Source organism: Microtus pennsylvanicus, chromosome 1 (genome assembly GCF_037038515.1).
Source record: "Microtus pennsylvanicus isolate mMicPen1 chromosome 1, mMicPen1.hap1, whole genome shotgun sequence".
In the NCBI taxonomy this organism is placed as follows: domain Eukaryota; kingdom Metazoa; phylum Chordata; class Mammalia; order Rodentia; family Cricetidae; genus Microtus; species Microtus pennsylvanicus.
The window spans coordinates 41,136,369-41,158,882 of NC_134579.1; the positions used below are offsets into that span (position 1 = coordinate 41,136,369).

Here is a 22,514-nt window from a genome sequence, read left to right on the forward strand (position 1 = left end):
TAGACTGTTGCTATGGCTACCTACCCATGCTGTCTCATTTCCTGCTGTTCCTCAGTTGTAAGGGAGAGGGAACCCCTTGGTTTTGGTTCCCTTTTGTGTCAGCAGTGGTAGGCTTGCGGCCTTCAGCAGCCTCAGTGTTCTCTTCGGAGCTCTCTGCTTGCTGTAGAAAAGAGCTTCAGGACAAGTCAGTAGAAAGCAGAATTGGAATTTATTTAAAGGTGTTCTTAATATAGATTAGGTGCAGGTGTTCATATAAATAGAGGGTTTTTTGGGGGGAAAGAATAAGACACACCCATGTGTAGGTGTGGGCTTCTCTATTGTCTCACGTGTGCAAGCACATGCACACAAATGCACACACCTTTGATCCCGTGCACTTCTAGATTGTTTAAAGGGTATAAATTACAAGGCTTAAGAATTTTTTTAATCTTTAATTTTTATTTTACATATATGAGTGTTTTGTTTGCGCAGACATGTCTGTGCACCACGTACATGCAGTGCCTGTGGAGGCCAGAAGAGGGCGTCGGAATCCGCCTGGGACTGGCATCAGGTAGTGAGCCAGTGGGTGCTCACTAAGTGGGTGCTGAGGATTGAACTCAGGTCCTCTGGAAGGGCCACCAGTGCTTTTAACCACGGAGCCATCTTTCCAGACCCACAACAAGGTTTAAAGATTACGCAGCACTTAATGCTTGAGTAGAGTTTAAAAATCTATGAGCTGACTTGCTCATTTCTCTCCCAGAATTTCCTTTTTAAATGAAATTGGAATGTTGTTTCAGGAGATGGGTTATTTAGCTTTCGGGATGAGAGAGGCCTGCTACCATGGAAAAACTCAAGGCTATAAACATTCTGGCCCAGGCAGACACTGTTGTCTTTAGCACTGAAGTTTGAGGTGTCTGTAGGAAAACCCTGCATTATCTCTGTAGACAATGTTGGCCTTATCAGCAGCGCTGAAATTTCCTTTCTGCCTGCAGGAAAGGCAGCTAGATCCCAGGGTGAGGGGGTTCTTCCTCTTCTCATGTCCCTTTGCTTTTCTGTCCTTCTGTCCTGCTTCCATGGGAACATCATGGTCTGCAGAACAGATCTCCATTCGTGCACTGGATACCCCAGGAAGGGCGGGATGTAACACCGGCTGAGATTTGCTAAGGTTGAGCACATCATCTGTGCTCCTATAGAGTGCATTGCGTCTGCAAAGTGCATTCCAGGGAATCCTGTTACCTGAGCCTTTGAAATGTGTACTCTATGCTACCAGCCTCACTTCTAGGTAAGGCTGAGGTCTGGTGGGATGAGCTGATCAACACACTTGTCAGTTACAGAGCTGAGACTGAACCTCGGTTTGTGGCTTTAAAGAATACAGTTCTACACAGTCCTTCCTTTCCTTGTGACCAGACAGCATTATTAATTAGAGTCTGACAGACTTGATGGTCTTGCCCTTTGAAAGGCATTAAAATTAACATTTTTATCAGGTTTCTTCTTTTTAAAAACAATTAACTACAGATTGGCGTTTCTCCACTAGTGAGTGCTAAATATCATTTCTTTGTGTGTGAGATAGGGTCTCACCCGCATTTCGCATCAGCTTGGAACTCACTGTGAGGCTTAGGCTAGCCTTGGTTTCTCCCAGCACCTCCTGCTTCTGGCCAGCATCTCCACTCAGTCTGCTGGAGCTACAGGTGTATGTTACCATTCGAAGCTGCTTTTAGTGTTTGGATGATCTTTTTCTAAAATAGGACACTGAAATTTTTGCGACGTGTTTTAGCAATCGCATAGGGTTATAGGATGTACTGTTTGCTAATTCCTGCCGAGTGTCTGGTGGCACGTTGGTTTCAGAGCACAGTGACTAGTCTCATCGTGGCTGTGAGTAGGATCACACTGTTTTCCAGCCACCTCTGTGTGTTTGTGCGTGTGTGATTTTTGTTTTTAATTGTAGGTAATTCTTTTTAAGTGTTTAATGGTAAAGAGATGGGCTAGATCTCAAAATAAACCTTGTTATTTTTCTAGGGTTGAGCTCCACAAAATGAAAATCTCCCGGCCTGATCCCGATGTGGGCAAATACACTATGATCTTCCACACCAGAGACAAGGGCAACGAGGTGAATGTGGACCGGTAAGCTCTGGAGGCCCCACCTGGCTCCGGCGGGGTGCTGAGTCTCTTGTGTGGCCAACACACCAGGCTGAACTGACCACATAAGTCCGTTTACCTTGTTAAAACTTTTGATAAAGGAGCTTTTAAAGCAGAACCCAAATAAGGGAGAATAGAACATAAACCCCTTATTTCTACGATCGTGAACTCCTGGCTTCTGTCCCACTTTTTCCTTCTGGAGTTTTCCTTCTGTCCTACTGGATTCTTTTTCATAGCGTCTGTGTACGTATTTTCACATGCATCCTTAAAATATAAAAAGTCCTGTAAGAAGAACCATAGTACTGCTCTCTGCCTAAAATAAGACTAATGAGGTACTTCATTACGTCACCACATGTCCAATCATCTTTTAGGATTCCCTGATTGTCTAATAAGGACCTTTAAAAAAGAAAGCATGTCGGTTTGTTCAGTGTGATAAATAAACAAGGTCCACGTTATTGTCAGGATGATCTCTTCGGCTTGAGTTCTCCTTTGATTCTTTTTGGAGACAGGGTTTCACTGTCCACGTAGTCCCCTTTAGCCTCAAGTGACCCCAGCTGTCTCACCTCTGAGTACATATCCCCATTCCCTACTTTTTCTCTTTCTTATTTTGCAGTTTATTGTTGAACATACTAGGCTACTTATCCAACAGTTTCAAAATCACTCCTTTTATAAATTTTTGCTAATTTTCATCTGGAGATTTGATGTGTTCCTGTGACCTCTACTTTATTATATTATTATTTTATTTTAATTTTTTTTATAAACTAGGAGGGCAGGTTTGGTGTCAGGATTGTTCTGTGACGTGGGCATTGACAGCCTGATCTTTTCATTTTGAGATATCTCATCCTATCTTTATCTGGTGACTTTGTTTTTAGCACCTGTTGCTCATCGCTTAAATCAAGGGTTGCAAAGCTGTGATATCCTGATTCTACCATCCCATCTTCATAGTCTCTTTAGCTGTTTGAGTACCTTGAGGTATAGTTTCTATGTGCAGGGCAGCCTGAAGGGTGAGAGCCCCGCACTGATGAGTTGTTTTCCAGAATAGTAACCTGGTATCCCTGAGCATCCTTCAATTTGTAGTTCATGTTCTGGATAAGAAAGTCCTCTCGAATCTGTCAAGGTGGAACATTCCAAGCTGGCTCCCAAGTCCTGAGGATGTAGCCACCACCATCCTTGAGAGCTTCCTGCTCTGGGCTCTGGACAGGGGTGATGGCCTACTTGGCCCTGTTCTGTCCTGCCTAGCTCTGGCCCTTTCACGAAGGAACTCCAGCAGATAAACACATTGTGGCCTTGATGGAAAAATTTATGTTTTTTATTCTGAGTCTTTTCCCTTGATGAAAAGCTGTATTCAAGCATTTTTTTGCCCTCGTATTAGTTCTGTATGTTAAAATGGTGTTAAATAGTCTTTTAGCTCTTTTGTTAGAGGTGACAGTTTCAAAAGAATAGACTTTTCTGTCATTCCAGTCTTTATCAGTCAATAACTGAGCATTTTTGTGTTTGTTATTTAATATTTACAAGAGAATACTTACAAATTGCATGGCAAGCGTGAGCTATCTTGATACCCAGGCGGACCCCTTAGGTATGTCCGTGTGGCCTCTCTAAACCCACACCCTCCTCTTCACACTCACCGCTGACCTAGGTGACATTTTGCTGAACTTTGTGATAATTATTTGTCGTAATGCTAATTCTTTGGGCTGTTTCTTGGTTTACAGAAATTAGTTTTTGCACGATTTCAACTGTGTGCCAGTGAATCCTACTGTATTTGTTCCTTCTTTGACGTTATACAGCTCAGCAGTGTGCCTCTGCTCTCCACCCATGTTGTCATTGTCACGGCTGAGCTCCTAGAGAACAATTCAGTGCTCCCTTTCCACCCCATTGCTCCAGTCCAGCCACAGGGGTGGATTATCCTTCCTCAAATGTGAGCTGTTCTTTTGTCGGTCTGTGCCCCTTGCCCGAGTGGTCTGGTAGTCTTTGCTTTAGAGCATCCTGTCTCTCCTTTTTCCCTTCATGAATGTCATGTCTTTAAGCCTCTGTGAAACTGGCCTTCTCGATGTCTCTCCCTAGACTCTCATGAAATAAGGTGCCCCTTAATCTATCCTCCTGCGCATATGCACGCACACGCTAGTTTTGAGACTCGGATGACAGCTATGCACCCTTCTGTCTATAGACAGCTTTCTTCTTGCAGTAGTGGAATGAGCAGAGATCCCTTGATGCTCACCCAAGAACCTGTTCCCTTTTCTATCAGTGGTTCTGGTAACCCCTCTGTGCTATAGATGGACCCACTGGAGGCAATGTCCTCTATTGGTCCAGGGCCCTGTGTAGAGGTCAATCCACAAATACTTGGCTGTCATTAATGTCTAATGAGTAAGGAAAACACTTTTTGTGTGTGTGTGTGTGTGTGTGATGGGAACTCAACAGGGATGGTAAATTGTAAAACTACTTGTGCTACACTTTGGAGCAGGACAAAAAGCAGTGGAGAGGCAGTGCTGCCTTCTCTCTCTCTCTCTCTTTTTAATAATTCTCATCTGCTCTTTTTATCTTAGGATGAAGCTGTTAAACCAGATGTCACGAGTCTGGAAAACAGATGGCCTATCAAGTTGTTCTTACAGATTAATCTCTGTGGAACACAATCCTTTATATATCAACGTCACAGTGGACTTCTGGACTGGTGTGTGACCTGGATCTTTGGATGGGGTTCAGGAGAAGTGATAACTTGTCATAATTTTGGCCTAGAGACTTCTATAGTAGCGCACACTAAGGACTCGTTCCAGATAATTATTAGGCCGGACTTTTCCATTTTGTGTTTTCTCTGCCACTCTCCTGGTCATGGGGAATGTAGAGCTGTCATGACAAGACAGCTTTCCTAGTTGTTCTGATCCCAGCAGTGAAGTGTAACGCACATACTCGACGGACTAAAGATAAAAGGATGCAATGAAGGCTACCTGGGAGCCGTGTCCTTGAAGGATCGACTCCAGCAAAGCATCAGGGGATTAAAGAGTGGGGAACAAAATCCCCGTGTGTCTTAGAGAGCCAGAACTGCTAGGCCAGAGATAGAAAGGTACTAAGATGTGTTTCTGTCACGCGTGTATCCTATGTGGCCATCTGAGAAGCGGTGGATTCCGGATGAGAAGGCCATAGAGGAGCGGAGCAAAGTCAGCAATCAAACCCCACGAACCCAGCAATGAAGAGGTGATGAAGGGGGAGTGTGGCCCCCAGCCTCCATGTTGTTTGCTTCCTCATCCGAAACACCTTCCAGCCTGTGGCCACCCGACCTTGAATGTACCAGTCTCTTCAGAGGCACTTGCCAGCAAGAGCCCACCAGAGAACACTCTCTCCTAGTTTTTAAAGCATTTTTTATAAAATGATTTTGTACACATAGGATATGAATGAACAGTTTATAAGCTACATCATGACTGATAATACATCTCTAGAGTACCTCTGTAGTAAAACATGAAAATGCTTCTGGCTCTTGGTCTTCTTTTTTACTGTTCGTATAGACCAAAGGTTTATTCAGTTCAGCACTTCTGATTTTAAACATCTTAAGAACCAAGCAGTGGACTGGAGATATCTCAGCAGTTAAGAGCATGTACTGCTCTTGCAGAGGACTTGAATTTGGCTCCCAGCACTCCCTTGAGGGGGAACTTACAACTGCCAGCTTCAGGGGACCCTAGGCCTCTGGCCTCCGCAGCCAACTGCAGCAAGCCACGTCTCAGTTTTAGTCTCGGGCCTCTCTGAATTCTTACTGTTTTTATTCCTCTGTGTGTCCTTCCCACAGTCAGAAGTGGAAACTGCAGGGCTTTGGGAGTGCTCCTGGCTGGTTAGTGCTAGGGACAGTCCCCCCACCCCCATCTGGAGTAATGTTGTGGGTGTGGTGTTGGCGTGGAAACCAGAGCAATTTGAGAGAGAAGGTCCCAGCACCGCCGAGCTTCGTAGGGCAGGGCAAAGGGGGCAGGGTAATGAAAGGAAGACAGAAGAAGCCATTCTGTTTTTCAGTCAGAAGAGTAGTAATTATTTCATTTGATTAGGTGGATAAGTGGACAAGTAATTAACACAGATGTTAAGTGTTGTGTGGCTGTGTCCCGGGCCTCAGTCCATCATCATTACGTGACCCCATCGCCACTAGACTCAGTTGGTAAGTAGAAAGAATACCTAATCCTGCCAGACAGGATGAGGAATCAAGGAGGGTTTGGAGTGAACACCACCAAAGGAGGAAGAAGAATTTGAAGGAACTTTTTTGTTTTTAATAAGCTTGGCAGGTTTGCTTAGGGCTAGTCTGGTTTATCAATAACTCTGCATAGGAAGTAAAAACTGCATTTTTTTCTTTGTTTAGCAAAATCATACTCATGGTTTTCCTGTTTTCGTGCCAAACCTTACAAAGGGAGTTGTATTCTTGGGAGATTTGGTAGTGGCCTATGCTAGTGAGAGAGCTCCTCCCACTCCTTTCTTTCTGCAGAGGCACAGGGTCTCTGAAACTGGTTGGGGAGGGTAACAGGAAAGAGTGGTGTGTCAGGGGATTTGAGACTCAGTTTCTTGGTTTTTTTGTTTGGTTTGGTTTGGTTTTGTTTTTTTGAGACAGGATTTCTCTGTGTAACAGTCTTGGCTGTCCTGGAACTTGCTTGTTAGATCAGGCTGGCCTCGAACTCACCGAGATCCACCTGCCTCTGCCTCCCTAGTGCTGGGATTAAAGGTGTGCACCCCCCCCACCCCTGGTGAGACTCAGTTTTTTTTTTTTTAAGAGAAGAACATAGTGAATGCCATATAGAAACTCCCTGACTTTTGTTGTTGGTCATAGGCAATCTGCATTAACAAAATGTTGGAAACCGTTGAAATACACCTCTGGCACTTCTTCAGCTAGTTCTTTCAACCAGGGAAATGGACAGGTCATCTCAATGACTTGTTCCAAAACGTCTTCAGGTGCAAGATAATCTTGTGGGACCCTCATGCCACCCCTGTGCCATGTGACTCCTGCAGGTAGTCCAAGGCCCACCGAGGGCTGGAGCTCTGGACTACCTACTTGCTAATTGCTATCATCTACGCCTCCCTGGCTGGCCAAAGGAGCCAGCTCCCAGTTCCTGCGTATGTATTCGGTCACAGTCCATGCCATAGCATCACACATTCTGGATGTTGAAGGTAGATATGCCAGCACACCGTGCCTGCCAAGAACCATATGAGCGCTGGCTGTTTGGACATTGACACTCCCCATGGCCATGAGTGGCCCTTGCAAGGTTTAAATTGTTGTTTTAAAAATTACTTGGGCTAGTGCTCATTTTTTATGGTGCTCACAGGTTGTAATGTTTTTATACAATTTCCTGGGATTAGAGGGCTAAGGGAAGGGGTGGAGACCCAGAACAGACAGGCAGTTGCTAGAGATCTCACAGTGGAGCAAAAGCTGGGTCAAGCCCAGACTCAAGTCATCGGACTATAAAACTGCTATTCCACATTGTCTTCAACAGGGCTTCTTTCTTTGGGGGTAGCTTTCCTGAATCTCTATTCTGTTGCGACCCCTACTGAGATTTGGTATCTTCTGAACCCCCAAAATGACTTTCAAGCATTCATCTCCTCTCCTCCCCTAGTTATTTGGCTCTGAACCACCTCACACTTCCTCCTATACCCCAGGAGGAGAAGTTTCTTGGAGTGGACTCTTGAAGGAGATGAAAGTCATTTTCTGCCAGACTCATATTTTCCACTTTTCCCCAGGTCTGACAGAAGCACAGTCCCTGCCCAGAGCCATCGATGTGTGCTATAAGATGGAAAATATTAGGAAAGTCTCAAGTTCTCGCTTGCCAAGATAGTTTAAACTGTAGCACTTGTATCGTTTGCAGGATAGGGAGCACTTATGTCTGCTGAGAGAGTCAGACAGGTCTCCAAAATGCACTCATGTGAGTGGCTCAGAGGTCCCCCCTTCAGGGAGCGCACCCGAATAGACAAAGGGTCCGTTGACAACGGCTGAGAACGCTGATAAATCTTCAGCCTTGAGTGTGCATGTGTAAGTGTGTAGTTTGGGGGTTTAGAAAGTCAGTGAACGGTAGAACACAAGTGAATGCTTATCCTGTGTAAACTTTCTCTTTAAGAAAAGACTGTGTATGTATGTGCGTGTGAGTGTTTAAATGTGTGTGTGTGTGTGTGTGTGTGTACATAAATGTGGGTGACCACAGAGGCCAGAAGAGAGCATCAGATCCCTTGTACAGTCTGTTGTGAGGCCCTGATGTGAATGCTGGAAACCAAACCCAAGTCTTCTGTGAGAGCAGCAAGCTCTCCGAGTCACTGACCCATCTCTCCTCTGTCATATTTTTGTTTGTTTTATGTTTTTATGGTACCGTGCCTCACACATGCTGGGAAATGATGTACAACTGAACCGCACCCTTTGGTTTTTAAAATTTAACTCTCTAGTAACCACGTAGGTGTGTGTGTGTGTGTGTGTGTGTGTGTGTGTGTGTGTGTGTGTGTATACGCACGTGCGTGCACTGCATGTGCCCAGTTGTGCCAGGCATGGGGACCATGGACTGGAGGAAGAGAGCATCTCCCACGTGTTCACAATGCTCCCTGTCTCTAAGACAGTGGTTCTCAACCACTACAGGAGTCACAGATCAGATATCCTGCATTTCAGATCTTTACATTATGATTCATAACAGTAGTAAAATTACAGTTATGAGTTAGCAATGGAAAATTTTATGGTTGCGAATACCACGATCATGAGGGACTGTATTAAAGAGTGGCTACATTAATAAGGTTAAGGACTACTGGTTAAGACCATTCTGGCTCTCTTTGTTGGACATGACCACTTGATCCTCCAGATAAACATGTATGAAACCGGACTCAGCTGGTTATCTGGTGGTTGCTGTCTGTTCCCTAGCTTGTCCAGGAGTGGATAAGAAGCCAAGTGAGGCGAAGCAAGAAAGAGAAGGGAGATTCCATGGAAAGCAATCCTTTACAGTAAGAAGTCAGGTTAGTGGCTAGTTTCTAACCCCACCCCCAACCACAGCACTTCTTGTCAATCAGACAGGTAGGGGCGGGGTTAGATGGGACAGTAGTTTTTCAAGTTTGTAATGCTACCTATGAATAGCTGGAATGCATCTGTTCTGCTGTTCAGACAGAAGCAGATTCTTTATTCTGGTTCCAGGACTTTGAAATGTTAAATTTAATCAGGCTGCCACAGCTTAAGGATGAGGCCAACCAGAGACAGGTTGATTTTTCCGTGTTGCACTCAGTCAAACTTGCCCCAGAGTTAGCCTGACTGGTTTGGGTTTCAGTGATAATTGGTGGGCAAGCTAATAACTGAGAAAGGAAGGTTTCACAGAAATCATGTCTGGGTGACTCTCAAGGACAACAGCCTTCCACCTCCCCACCCTATTTCCAGTTCCAGGCCTTGAAGAAGAGAAGGAAGTCAGGGGCACGAGGGAAAGAGGCAGGAATGGAAGTGGGATTCTATGAAGAAATTGCTGGGTGACCTAAAGGGAGTGGTGGCAGTAGTCACAGCTCAGGCTTGGGAATGGCAGAACACTGCAGGGGGAGATGAAGCCTTGTCCCTCTCTATCACTGGGGTGGCTGGGCTCACCATCCTTCCTTGGTTTGGGAAGGATCAAAACCTGTTCCTGTGGGTAATGGAACTTCCTTACTGTGCTTTTGAGGCTAAGATCCAGTCACAAAGAAATGAGGGTTTTGTAACAGAAAACATTTTGAAGCATAAATCTCTGGAAGGGAAGGCAGAAGTAAGGTTGGGTGGGAACCACTCAGCCAGTGGAGCCCAGTGGAAAATCTAGTTAATGGTGGAAAGCAATGGGCACCAGGACGTAGGGATACAGCTAAGTGGGTAGAGTGCTCACCTAGCAGGCACAGAGTGATGCCTTCTTCAGAAGAGACAAAGCCAGGTGGAAAGTTGGAGGCAAGCTGTGCTGGGGATCAGAGAGCGGGCTTCTGCTGCAAGGGAGTCCACTTCTCTTCTCTGATTGCTCTTCCTCTCCAGTGTTCTGCCTAACCACAGGGAGCTGGGGAGGCAGGACCTTCATGCCTACGCTGACTGTTTCTAAGTGATGGGTGTGTTTTCTGCATAAGGAACACAGTTGAGCTGTTGGCATCACTCATTGCTTCCTAGTGGAGCAATGACTTCAAAGGACAATGTTGTAGACAAAAGTTTCTGTCCTGCTCAGTTCTGCAGCCGTTCAGTCCCAAATAAACTCACAGAAGCTTATATTAATTATAAACTGTTTGGCCTGCTAGCTCAAGCTTATTATTAACTAGCTCTTACAACTTTAATTAACCCATACTTTTTGTCTATGTTTAGCCATATGGCTAAACACAAACCTAGTGCAACATTCTCATCCTGCTTTTCAGTCTGGCTGGTGACTGCATTTCTCTGCCTTTCCTCTTCCCAGAATTCTCCTAGTCTGGTCACCCAGCCTATACTTCCTGCCTGGCTACTGGCCAATCAGTGTTTTATTAAACTAAATGACAAATCTTTACAGTATACTAGAGCATTATTCCACAGCACAATGTTGCAAGAGAGAAAAGAAAAAGGAGAGAGAATTCCAGCCATTTCCTGTCCATGTGGACAGTGGCAGTGCTCTAGTCAGCAGGAACCCACAAGTGTGTGTCTCCCACTCCTTCCACTTTAACCCCCACAGTTGGGGCTCTTCTTTTGTTAGACTCATGCATTACCAGGTGGAATCAAAGAAAGTAAGTGTATTTTATGGGCTTCTTAATTGAAAGATAAGCAAACAATGGTGAGTTGTCAGGACTTCCTTCAGGACCAAACTATTTTGACAGCAAACAAAGTCCCTTTCAATCACCTGTTCTAAGAGCTGGCTTGGACTGCCACGTTCAAACCTTTGAGCTGATGTAAAGTGGGGAGTGTCAATGTCCCTAAAGATTACGTACTTCCAATTAACTGAGAAGGAAACTGCTAAATGCTTGTCACTCCACGGGACAGAAAAGGAAGTCTGAAGGCTTATTAAATGAAAATCAAGGACTGTCCCAGAGAATAAAAAGTATCCAAAGGTAGAAGGTGTGTCAGGAGTGCCACCAGTGTGGACAGACGTTATCGCCAAACCAGAACAGAGTTCTGCAGTCTCCCTTCTCCCCTTGCTCGGTCTACACAGTGGCAAGCACATCTTGCAAGGTTGAAGAAATAGTAAGAAATATGGGCTCCCTGTTGCTCAAATTTGCTACTAAATACAGACAGACCTTGCAGTGGTGGGGCAGGCTCCTGTGAATGTCATGGTTTCCTCACAGTAAACATAAACAGGGATGGAGCTATCTCACTCCAAATGTTCTGTCTCACGGTCCATAAATATGTTGTGGAGTGTTAGGCAAGGACGAGAAACATTTCTGTTGAGGAGCGCAGCAGCCCGAGAGCCTAAAAGGAGCCCATTCCACCGGAGCTGGCATTTGAGTGAGAGACGCATACGTCACTGTGGAGAGCACACAGAGAGCACGTGACGAAATAGCAGGTTCCAGCACCAAGTCCAAAGTCACCAGAGGAGGGAGTTGTGGCGGAGATACTGTGTGCTTAGTACTCAATTCTGCTCCAGTAGAACATGGTACCCAGCAGAACCCAAAACTAGAATTAAAATGGGAAAAAGGAAAACAAATGATTAAGACAGGATCTTAATTAACATCAACCTTAATATAAAACGATGGCATTCCTTTTGTGTGGACTTAGGTGACACGGAGTCTCTAGCTGTAATTTAGGGGCCAGCTGCTGCTCTGTCCATCCCATATGAGAGAGCATTGCTTATAATTGGCCACTCAGAGCCATTTCTCCATTCCCCACGTGCCCACCACTTCCTGTGTAGTCTCTGAGTTCTTAAGTGCTCCCTTAGGAAAATCCTTCCTTCCTGTTATCAAAGCTAAATACTCCAGCGTTCACGTTTCATTAGCAACTGCATAGATCATCTTTTTAAGTTTTATTTATTTGTTTATTTTTTTTGAAATGGGGTCTCATGTAGCCTAGCTAGCCCTGAACTTGCTATATAGCGTAGGATGACCTTGAACTTTTGATCCTTCTGCTTTCCATTTCCAAGTATTAAAATTATAGGCGTGGCAAGCATCCTTGGTTTATTTGTACTGGGATGTAAATCGGCGTTTGGGGCATGTTGGGAGGTGCTCCCCCAACAGAATTAGATCTCCAGTCATTTGGGTCACATTCTCCTTCTAATCTTAAAGCCCTTCCTTCTAAAAGTCCTACCACTTTGAATGGCTGCCTCTGTAGAATACCACAGAACCTAAGCCTCTCACTCAGGAGTGAAGTTGGAATGTCCAGGCTGCTTCCCGTCTACTCCTTGGGTCCTCGCCATGCCATTTTGCTTCCTTGAGCCCCAGTCTCTGTAAAATAAACTTCATCCCTTCTCTCTCTCTACCTCAGATCTAGAGCTATGGGTGAGACAATGGATTATAACTGGGCCTGATGTTGATTATGACTTGTGTGCACCAGGCGCGTTTTCAAATGTCTCTGAAGGACTTGAAGCACAGCGAAGTAACAAACCCAAAGACACAGAGCCCGACAGGCCTTAGAGCCGTGCTTCTCAACCTTCCTACTGCCCAGCCCTTTAGTACAGCTCCTCAGGCTGTGCTGACCCCCAGTCATGAAATTATTTTGTTGCTACTTCATGACTGTAGTTTTCTCTGTTATGAATCATAATGTCAATATCTGATATGCAGGCTATCTGATATGCGACCTACAAAGGAATCTCTACCCAGAGGCTGAGAACTGAAAAGCTCTCTGTGAGCAGAAGTGAACTGGCTATGCCTAGGAGTTCTTCTCAAGTGTGCTTCTTGGTTGGGCAGACCGACTGCTGTTCTTGAGGGGGTCTCATATGAAGACTAGTTGGCATGATGTCTCATCCATAGCAGACCCTCAATATCTCTAATTCTTATCCCCTGCTACTGATTTTCAGGAAATTAGCAGTATTTATAATTGAGAATTTGATACCTGTGTACAGTTAGTAACCCCATGACCCTTAGATGACTTTAAATGTCCTCTAATTCCTGGTAGTACAGCACAAACAGACACTTCCCCGTTTTCATTAAAATTGATTCAATAAGCCGGGCCATGGTGGCGCACGCCTTTAATCCCAGCACTCGGGAGGCAGAGGAAGGCGGATCTTTGTGAGTTCAAGAACTAGTTCTAGGACAGGCTCCAAAGCTACAAAGAAACCCTGTCTCGAAAAACCAAATGAAAAAAAAAATAGATTCAATAAATCACTGAACCTTTACTCTGTTGTGCTAGGGACGGGGGTGGGGGACAAAGGAGAGCGGCTTCTCTGCTTCGAGCAGCATTGACTATGTCATTGGTGCAGGCTCACAGCAGAGATGAGCCTACAGTGACCATGGAGCACTTCCTGGAGGAACAGCTTTCTCTCCCTCCCTCATTCTACACCCTCTCACTCAGCCCTTTCCAGAGCACACAAACACCCTTCAGGGGCCAGAGAGGCCAAGAATAATTAAGGAAAAGGGCTTCATTTGCCCTTTCCGTGTCTTTCCATGGGCACTGGTGGTGCAAAAGCAGAATAAGGTCAGACTGCCAAGCCTCAGGGGAAATCCAGGCAGAGGCCTTGACTTGCATCAGCTCCCTTTGTATCCTGCACTGTTATACACCCAGGGGAAAGGAGGAAGCAGGAAGTTTATCTGGGACGGTCCTCCACGGAGCTGCCAAAGCTATTGATCACACAGTACTTTGACCTTTGATTTACATCTTTTTAATATTCTACATAATAAGAATGCTCCAAATCCCATGGCATCTCTGAGATATAGTTGTGCAGAAGGAGAGGACTTATGTAATAGGTTATGCACTGACTTAACTTTTTTTCCCCTTGAAATATTAATTTTATTTGAAAAAAGTCAATAAAAGAAGCGACAGTTATTTAAGCTTGGATATTTGGGCAGATATTTTCTCCAAAGTTTACAGCATTAGTCTTCCTGCAAAGAAAACACTTGACAATGTATGATGCCAATCTTGAATTTGAGTTGTCAAACAAAAATCAGATCTCTGGAGAATTGTCATGCTCTCGTGGGTTCGGTAGAATCCTGAGATCTTTTCCAGTGTGGCAATCTTGATGAACATGATCTTCTAGTGTAACATAGAGAAACCAACAAACACCAGCAAGTGCTACGAAACACAGTGAAGCTGCATTTCCCCAAACAGCCAGTTCCTGATGTTATAGGCTTAGGTACAGGTCGGAGATCATGCAAATAGTATAGAAAGTTCTTCATTAATCTAGTTTCAGATCCATACTGCAATTTATCTCCAAGAAGCTCATAGAGAAGGGCACATAGTCTCAAAGCAATATTCAGGTTATTCACCTTCAATAAGATTGCCAGAATATTCCTGTTCTTAATTGCACACTGTTATGAAGGACCTCCTTCCTTCTAGTCCTTCAGCGCTGGTGAATGTTAGCATAGCACCTGTGACAGGCTCGGCTTCTTTTAGGAAGCCAGACCTCGACAGGATTGGAGGAACATGCAATACTTCACAAATTTTTCATTTTGCAAAATAGTTATTATTTTTCTATAATTCCTAATTTAGGATTATGTTGCTATATGAACTTGCAATTGGCTTATTATCTTATTTTAAAACAAATTAATAACTATTTAATTTTTTCAGTCACTATACCTAGTGGAAGTAAATGTCAGTAGACACTGGTCCCAGAGAAAAATAGCTTTTTTTTTTAAATTCTTTACATATCTCAAGGTGTTCAATAGTAATCAAACTCTGCTATTCTTTCCTGAATGTAATGGTTCTCAGCTGTGACAGAAATTTACAATCATCTAGAAAAAAATTACCAAATCAAGATACAAACACAAGCAAAATAAAACAAAGTTCCCAAGCCCAGCCATAGCTTCCACTGAGTAGGCACAGAGGGCTGCACACCAGCTCCGCCTCGTCTAGGAGGTTTCCCTGTGCAGTCAGGGCTGCGAGCCAGAGCTCTGACCTCACTCTGACCTCACAGAGGCAGCAGGAAGTGATCAGGCTGTTGAAAGAGCTAGACAGCTGAGGTCAGGCCTCAGGAGCTGTCCAGAGAGGTGACAGGAGGGGCCTTGAAGTCTGGTTGTGATGAGTTACACAGTGTGGAACACGGCTGGAGCTCACTAAGAAGCCTAGCGGGGTTCATCTGGGGCAGCCAGAGGAAGGGTTTACACAGTAGGCACATCCTTTCCCTAGGAGGGAGGTTGACATCCCACACCTTAAGGGACCCCATTGTCCTTGGTCTGGTGCCTGAAGTCTCCTGACTCTCTTAGCTGCAAGACTTGGCTTCCAGACTTTTTAGGTTAGTTGATATAACCAGGAATCATCTCAAGGTCTCTCATTATTGCCCCTTTCTGAAATATATATTTTAAAAAAAATGTGCTGAGGATACTCACAGTCCAGCAGAGGATGGCAAACCCAAACCAGGCAACTCCCCAGGCATGCCGGTCCAATGGTCCAGAGATCAGGTCATAGCAGCCCTGGGAAGATGGCATGAGCTACATTAATGTGGGGAGCATAGAGCAGAGATAAGAATCGATGCTGTCAGATTAATAGCTGACAACCATCTGAGTAACTTTGCCATAACCTTAGGGATCACAGGGATCATGCAGGAAATTATTCCAGGCAGATTCCATGCCCCAAAAAGTCCAGAGGCAAGTGTGCTGGATTTGTCTGCAAATTTCAGCAACTATTCTAGGTTGGCCATGAGGTTTAGGCCACACCCAGCTGTAGTGATATTTCTTTTTCTTTTCTTTTCTTTTCTTTTTTCTTTCTTTCTTTCTTTCTTTCTTTCTTTTTTTTTTTTTTTTTTTGGCTTTTTGAGACAGGGTTTCTCTGTAGCTTTGGTGCCGGTCCTGGAACTAGCTCTTGTAGACCAGGCTGGCCTCGAACTCCCAGATATCCGCATGCCTCTGCCTCCCGAGTGCTGGGATTAAAGGCGTGCGCCACCACCGCCCGGCCCTCTTTCTTTTTTTTTTTAATAAATAAAGCTTGCCTGAAGAACAGAGAGTCAAACAGCCCCACTGGTCAGCCTTGCATACCAGGCCATGGTGACACGCACCGTTAATCCCAGTAGCCACACTAGTTTGCCATAGAAACCGGTGGTAGTAATGCATGCTTTTAATACTAGCCCGAGGGAGGGATATAAGACAGGAGGAGACAGCTTTCACACACAGTCTCATTCTGAGATTCCAGGAGGCAGGATCACCATTTCAGATCTAGGTCGAGGTAAGAGCCAGTGGCTGGCTGCTTTGCTTTTCTGACTTTCAGGTTGAACCCCAGTATCTGTCTCTGGGCTTTTATGAATCATGTTCTACCCAGCAGCTACAACTGTGCACTTCATGTTCCGTGTTCCATGACTCAGCGTCCCCCTTCCTTAAGCCACACGCATGCTGTTTTCTACCCTGATGCTTCAATAGTTCCCTCCTGACTTCATTACATTTCAGGATGGCCAATAAAACCTCCTGGAATTTTCCTTAATTTCTTTCTCCAATATTTAACCTTAAGCAAATCCTTTAGGGTCTATTTAAAAGTATCACAAATGCAAGCACTCCTGAGTCTTTTTCCTCGTACTGCTCTGCCCCTTCAGGGCCTCACTTGAGGGCTAAGTCCCCTCCAAGAAGAGCGTGCATGGGCGTCCTCCTGTGGTACTGAGTCAGCTCATCAGAGGCCAGGGCCTAGCGCATCTGAGCCCACTCACTAGACAGAGGTTTACCCATCCCTTCTAGACATCTCCCAACTGCTCTAGCCTTGTAAGGCTTGTCTTCTTGATGCCCCTCCAAGGTGCTAAGAATGCTCCAGGATTTGCATGGGCAGAGAAGTGTTCCCTTAACACTCCAGCTCCCCCTCTCCTCACATAACTCAGGTCTCTGAGATGTCATCTCAACAAAGGCTTTCTGGACAGCCACAGAGAAGGCGGTTTTCTTCATCATGTTCCATTTACCGATACCGCTTTATGTCTGCTTCGGGCACCCCACAGCCAGGAACCTGCGCGCTTGTGTGCAGTGTGTTCCTTATTTGTTGTCTATAACAGATTGCAGCCTCCACAAAGGCAGAGGGTTTATCATGTTAATTGTTGCCTTCGAGAACCTAGAATGAGTGCCTAGTATCTAGCAGGTACCTAATAATAATTTACAGAACGAGAGTTTGTAACCCCAGCATTCAGGAAGTTTAGGCAAGAGGGTTATAAATTCAAGGTCAGCCTGAGCTACAGAATGCCGACCTATCTTAAATGAATGAATGAATGAATGAATAAATGAAAGAACAAACAAGAAACAGACTTAATGAAAGTAATGATCACAGTCTCCACTCGGAAAACACAGAACACTCTCATTCTCTTGAAAAGCTTGGGAGGTAATCATTAATCTAACATTATATGTAAAAGCCAGTTTACACCAGGTCCTGGGCTCTGAGTTGGGCACTTAGCTGGAGCAAGACAGAAAGGACTCTTGTCTTTGTGGAATTCACAGTCAAAATCCACAATTTTTCATCTCATTAGTGAGTTTTCAGGAGGCTAATCATTTTATTGGGACTGTACTCTCTTAGTATGTTTTAATATTCTTCAGGTAAAGTCATCAAGATTTGCATGTAGCATTTTCAAGGCTGAAGAAGCCTAAGTGTGTGTGTGTGTGTGTGTGTGTGTGTGTGTGTGTGTGTGTGTGTATTTGACCTGCTTTGTGTAATTCTCGCTGATTTCCCTCATTATATACTTAGTCTGACTTTCCTAGTTCTGTTAGTGTTTATGGCTACAGCAACACCTTGGTGCACTGCAAATGTTGCAAAGCTTCAGGACGGTTATGAAAGGGGAGCCATCCACTCCTTCACTAGCTTCTGCACCCACCAAACATTTCTTGAGTGTCTGCCTTGTGCCAAGCATTATGCTAAGTGCTGAAGATATAGAACTAAGCAATACAGCTCTTAAGGCAGCTCATAGAAATTTGTGAACAAGGTAAATGCAAAAACAAAGGTAAATGATAGTAGGTTTCGGGTGGATTGTTTCCATGTATAGCAAAGGATTGTTGGAGCGGAATTAGCAGCACCTGTATGTCATAAAGTGGGGATATGTGGGAATCTGGGGGACCAAGAATGGGAGAGTCAGACCGATAGGTCTGCTTGTGGTCAGGGCGAAGAATGAGAGAGATGGAAAAAGTAGAGGCAAAGGGGAAAAGGAATAGAGGAACTTGGTTGAGGAGTGGGGTGAAATGGCGATGGTTTTGCTGTGGTTCAGCTGCCTGGAGTGGAGACAGAGACACTGAAGGCAGATAAGGCCAAAGGAAGGTGTCAAGATGGGTCTGGAGGTCCCAAAACAGTCAAAAGAAAAAGAGTTAATTTGTGTTTCCCCTTCAAACTGGCCTCTTTAAGCTTGAGTAAGTGGTTTTGGTTGATTTCCATCGCTGGAGTGCTATGTATTATAGTGGGAAGACAAGGCTATGCTCTAACAGGAAGGTGGAAGCCCCTTTGTCCCTTTTAGAGAGAGGACACTGCTTGTACGTGACTGTAATTCAGCAACGTCTGGTTTGCACGAGCCACTTCTAATGTGGACATGCTGAAAACATTTTATGAGTGGTATGGGCGATAGCTGCATTTTATGCTGATTTTGAGCAATAAATTTAATTTTTATTATAGCCCAAATATAAGTGGCTAATACAATGCCATAACGAGGTTGCTCTAAAGCTCAGTGAGGGTTGCTATGGACACCGCCACAAAGTCATCTGTATCACTCCCCTGTCCTTTGTGAATGGACGCATCCAGTTCAGGCACCCTGCCAGGCGGCTCTCACTCCAAACGTCTGGTTTGTGGCATTTACTTCTGGGCGGAAAAGCCTGATGCTTCTGAATTATTTGACAGATTGACCTACTGCTGCGCTTCCTCACAGTGACCGCTGCCAAAGCAGGGCAGAGGGCTTCAGTGTGCTGTGTCAGCAGATGTTGGTTACAGGATCTGAGAGCGCTCAAGAAGACTTTGGGGGACTATTTCCAAGCCTTTACTGATGCGGCGTCTGTGCTTTCAAGCTATGTGGCTTGCAGCTGAAGCCTGACTGCCAGTTACTAACTGTGTAAGCACGGGCAAGGTCCGATTGGCACCTCTAGCTCCATTGCTCCTGTGTAGACTCAGAGCACAGCCAGCACCAATTCTTGAGCACCCTAGGCATCGCAGTCTCTGTGTGGCACCCGACACAACATCAGGCGTTCAGGAAGACGTCGGTAAGGGTTTTGTGATTGTCGGCAGGTCACTTTTGTCAGCACAGACGCACTTTGATAAAACTCATACGCATATAAATCATCTTCCGCCCAAACCACCAATCTAATCCTGCTGAACACCCCCCTTTCATCACCTCTGACCTCGGGAGTTGCTGTTGTTTAGGAACTGAATAATATTCCTTTTGTATATCATTCTTTCTAATCTCCATTTTGCCAGCCTCTGTCTAACGCAAACATTTCTCAGAAAAACCACTTTCAAACATTACACAGGTTGTCGTTATTGACACCACGTTGGTTTGTGCTACGGAAATCCTCATGTCGCAATAATTTTAGTACAATTAAAAATTACAACAATTCTAAATGAGCACTCACAGAGAAGAAAACGTAATGCGAGGTGTAGGGGAAACAGGTAGACTTCCATGCGGACATTACCCATGGCTGACTGTTATTCTCCTCATGAGGAGCAGAAGCACTTCCTGCCAGGTCTTCGGAAGAGAGGGGACTCACCTGACGGTGGTAGTAACCGAGCACCCCGAGTTTGCAAGCTTCCAGGTTGAGAGGCTGTTTAAGTGTGTTCAGGACACAGCACTGCCGGGGCCAAGGGTAGTCGGCATCGTTATTCTCCACCCGGAAGGCGGAGGTGTATTTCTGCCAGTCTGATGGGCCGTTTACACCACAGCAGTGGTCCTGCCAGCCGAGGAGAGACACCACGTTATCTATGCCCCATACTAAAGCCATCAGTGTCATAACCAAGGCTTCGTGGAGAAAGTACTAGAAGCATACCATATCTTACATTACTAGAATATCCCCAAACTGGAGCTTATGGTTGTCCTTGGTTTCCAAAAATGTTTTTGTGCTTATTAATTTAACAGTCATGAATGGGAATAACATTGTAGGTCTCTAAGGCAGTGGTTCCCAACCTGTGGGTCGCGGCTCCTTGGAGGTGGACCAGCTCTTTCACAGGGGCTGCATATTAGATATCTTGCATATGAGATATTTAATTATGATTCTTAGCAGTAGCAAAATTACAGTTATAATAGAGCAATAAAATAATAATCTGGTTTGGAGTCACCACTACATGAGGAACTGTAATAATGAGCTGCAGCCTTAGGAAGGTTGAGAACCACTGCTCTAAGGCTTGTTCCATTTGACTATAGATTAGAAATGAATATAGGACCTACCTTATAGAATTTTTGTGAGGATCAAGTGTGTTAATATAGTTAATGTCTTGGTATAACACCTAGCTCATAGTAAACTGTTACTAGGCATTTATTATTATTAATACTTAAAGCAAGATACATTAACATGAGAGTATTATCGTTTAAAAATCATAAAATGCGAAGTTTTAGTAGTAAATAAATTAGCAATTATTCTTGTTTTCCTTTTCTGTGTTTGTAATATTTTCCTAGAGCAATTATGCATTAGTTTATCTATCTATCTATCTATCTATCTATCTATCTATCTATCTATCATTTATTTATTTATTTCAGTTTTTTCCAGGTTTTGTTTTTGTTTGTTTTGAGATAGGGTTTCTCTCTGTAGCCTTGATTGTTCTGGAACTCACTTTGTAGACCAGGCTGGCCTCGACCTCACAGAAATCTGCCTACTTCTACATCCTGAGTGTTGGGATTAAAGGTGTGCGCCACCACCTCATTTTATAAGAGGGAAAGTAAGCTGAAAAACCATTTCTGACCTGGTGGCACACATCTGTCCCTCTACATAGGAGAAGGGGCCGATGGACACCTCTGATGCCCTGAGAACTCTGCACACACTGAAGAGAGGCTGTGGAGTCCATATCGCCTCCTTTCCTTATCATAAATTCTGCTAAAATGTTTCAGTGAGGAAGGAAAAATTATAGGCCTCCCAAAAATTTTAGAATAAATATAGCCAAGCAAATCTAAGGGCAAAGATCATCTCGAAATAATGTGCATTTTTGTCACTTAGATATAGGAAATAGCTAACCAGGAAAAGATCATTCTGTGGTGTGTGTGTGTGTGTGTGTTGTGGTGTGTGTGTATGTGTGGTGTGTGTGTGTGTGTTGTGGTGCCCTTGTATGTGTTGTGGTGCATGTGTGTGTTGTGTGTTGTGGTGTGTATGTATGTGTGATGTGTGTGCGTTGTGTTGTGTGTGTTGTAGTGTGTGTATGTTGTGGGATGTGTGTGTTGTGGTGTATGTGTGTGTTGTGTGTTGTGGTGTGTATGTATGTGTGATGTGTGTGCGTTGTGTTGTGTGTGTTGCAGTGTGTGTATGTTGTGGGGTGTGTGTGTTGTGGTGCATGTGTGGGGTGTGTGTTGTGGTGTGTATGTATGTGTGATGTGTGTGTGTTGTGGTGTGTGTGTTGTGGTGTGTATGTATGTGTGATGTGTGTGTGTTGTGGTGTGTGTGTGTGTGGTGTTGTGTGTGTGTGTTGTGGTATTTGTGTCTTGTGGTATGTATGTGCATTCTAGGGGAATTGAGTTATGTTTGAACGGGTTTATTTCAGGTGAGGATCTAAGTATAGATAGAAAGAGTTAAGGCTCTGGAACTGAGCTTTGATCCACTTTAACCCTGAGCTGGGAAAGGGGTGAAAGTCCAACAAAGGAGACTAGGAAGGGGTCTTCAAGGTGACTAATGTAAAAGTAAGGAACTGGTAACTGTCATAGTGTCGTGTGAGCAGAGCACCGGGGCTAAAAGCAGCTGGAAAGGGGGACAATGAGAGCGTCCGGTCTGCGGCTCTCTTCTGAGATTTGCCATGAAATCCAACAGTAGTGGAGCAGAATAATGGGCGAGCAGTGGGCAGGAGTTCTCGAAGGTGTTCCCGTAGGCTGATGTTAGAGAGAAGCTGGTGAGTCAGAGCCGAGTAGGCTGCAGAAAAGGAGAGGAACCCGGAATGGAAACCGAGGACCTGGGTGTGGCAGTCTGTCTGTCACTAGTGAAGAGGCTTAGCTGAAGATCAAAGTGGACAGGCGGACTGGCTGATAGAGAGGTACCCAGATGCCATCTGCTTGCATCTATATTCTTAAGGCATGGGGTGCAGTCATTGCTGAGGCTGAGCGCGAGAGGAATTTGGCAGAGGCGTGAAAAGGGAAATCTATGCAATGGTGATAAAGCAGGTTTAAAAAACCCAGGAGACAGAGAATGCACATTTGAGCGTTACAGCCATACATTCAAACCAGCACAACCAGGGGCTTTCCTCCTGGTGGGGGGGGGTGGGGTTGGACAGAAACTGTATTCACTTCCCTAGGGATTGGGTAGGAAAGATTGAT

The 22,514-nt window shown here is 44.7% G+C and overlaps 2 protein-coding genes across 4 annotated transcripts in view; one reads left to right on the forward strand and one right to left on the reverse strand.

The window, feature by feature from the left end:
• Window positions 1-5,570, forward strand: part of B4galt4 (beta-1,4-galactosyltransferase 4) — a 27,754-nt gene extending 22,184 nt beyond the window's left edge. For all 3 annotated transcript variants that reach the window (XM_075962608.1, XM_075962601.1, XM_075962593.1), the window contains exons 7-8: window positions 1,993-2,097; window positions 4,653-5,570. In XM_075962608.1, coding sequence (XP_075818723.1) covers window positions 1,993-2,097; window positions 4,653-4,785 — 238 coding nt within the window. In that variant the 3' untranslated portion in view covers window positions 4,786-5,570. The remainder of the gene's footprint in view (window positions 1-1,992; window positions 2,098-4,652) is intronic.
• The window catches only part of Upk1b (uroplakin 1B), a 34,479-nt gene continuing 17,526 nt past the window's right edge, over window positions 5,562-22,514 (reverse strand). Inside the window, exons 6-8 of the mRNA XM_075962618.1 lie at window positions 19,777-19,956; window positions 15,466-15,549; window positions 5,562-11,665 (exon numbers count right to left, since the gene is read on the reverse strand). Of these exons, the coding sequence (XP_075818733.1) occupies window positions 11,615-11,665; window positions 15,466-15,549; window positions 19,777-19,956 (315 nt within the window). The 3' untranslated portion in view covers window positions 5,562-11,614. The remainder of the gene's footprint in view (window positions 11,666-15,465; window positions 15,550-19,776; window positions 19,957-22,514) is intronic.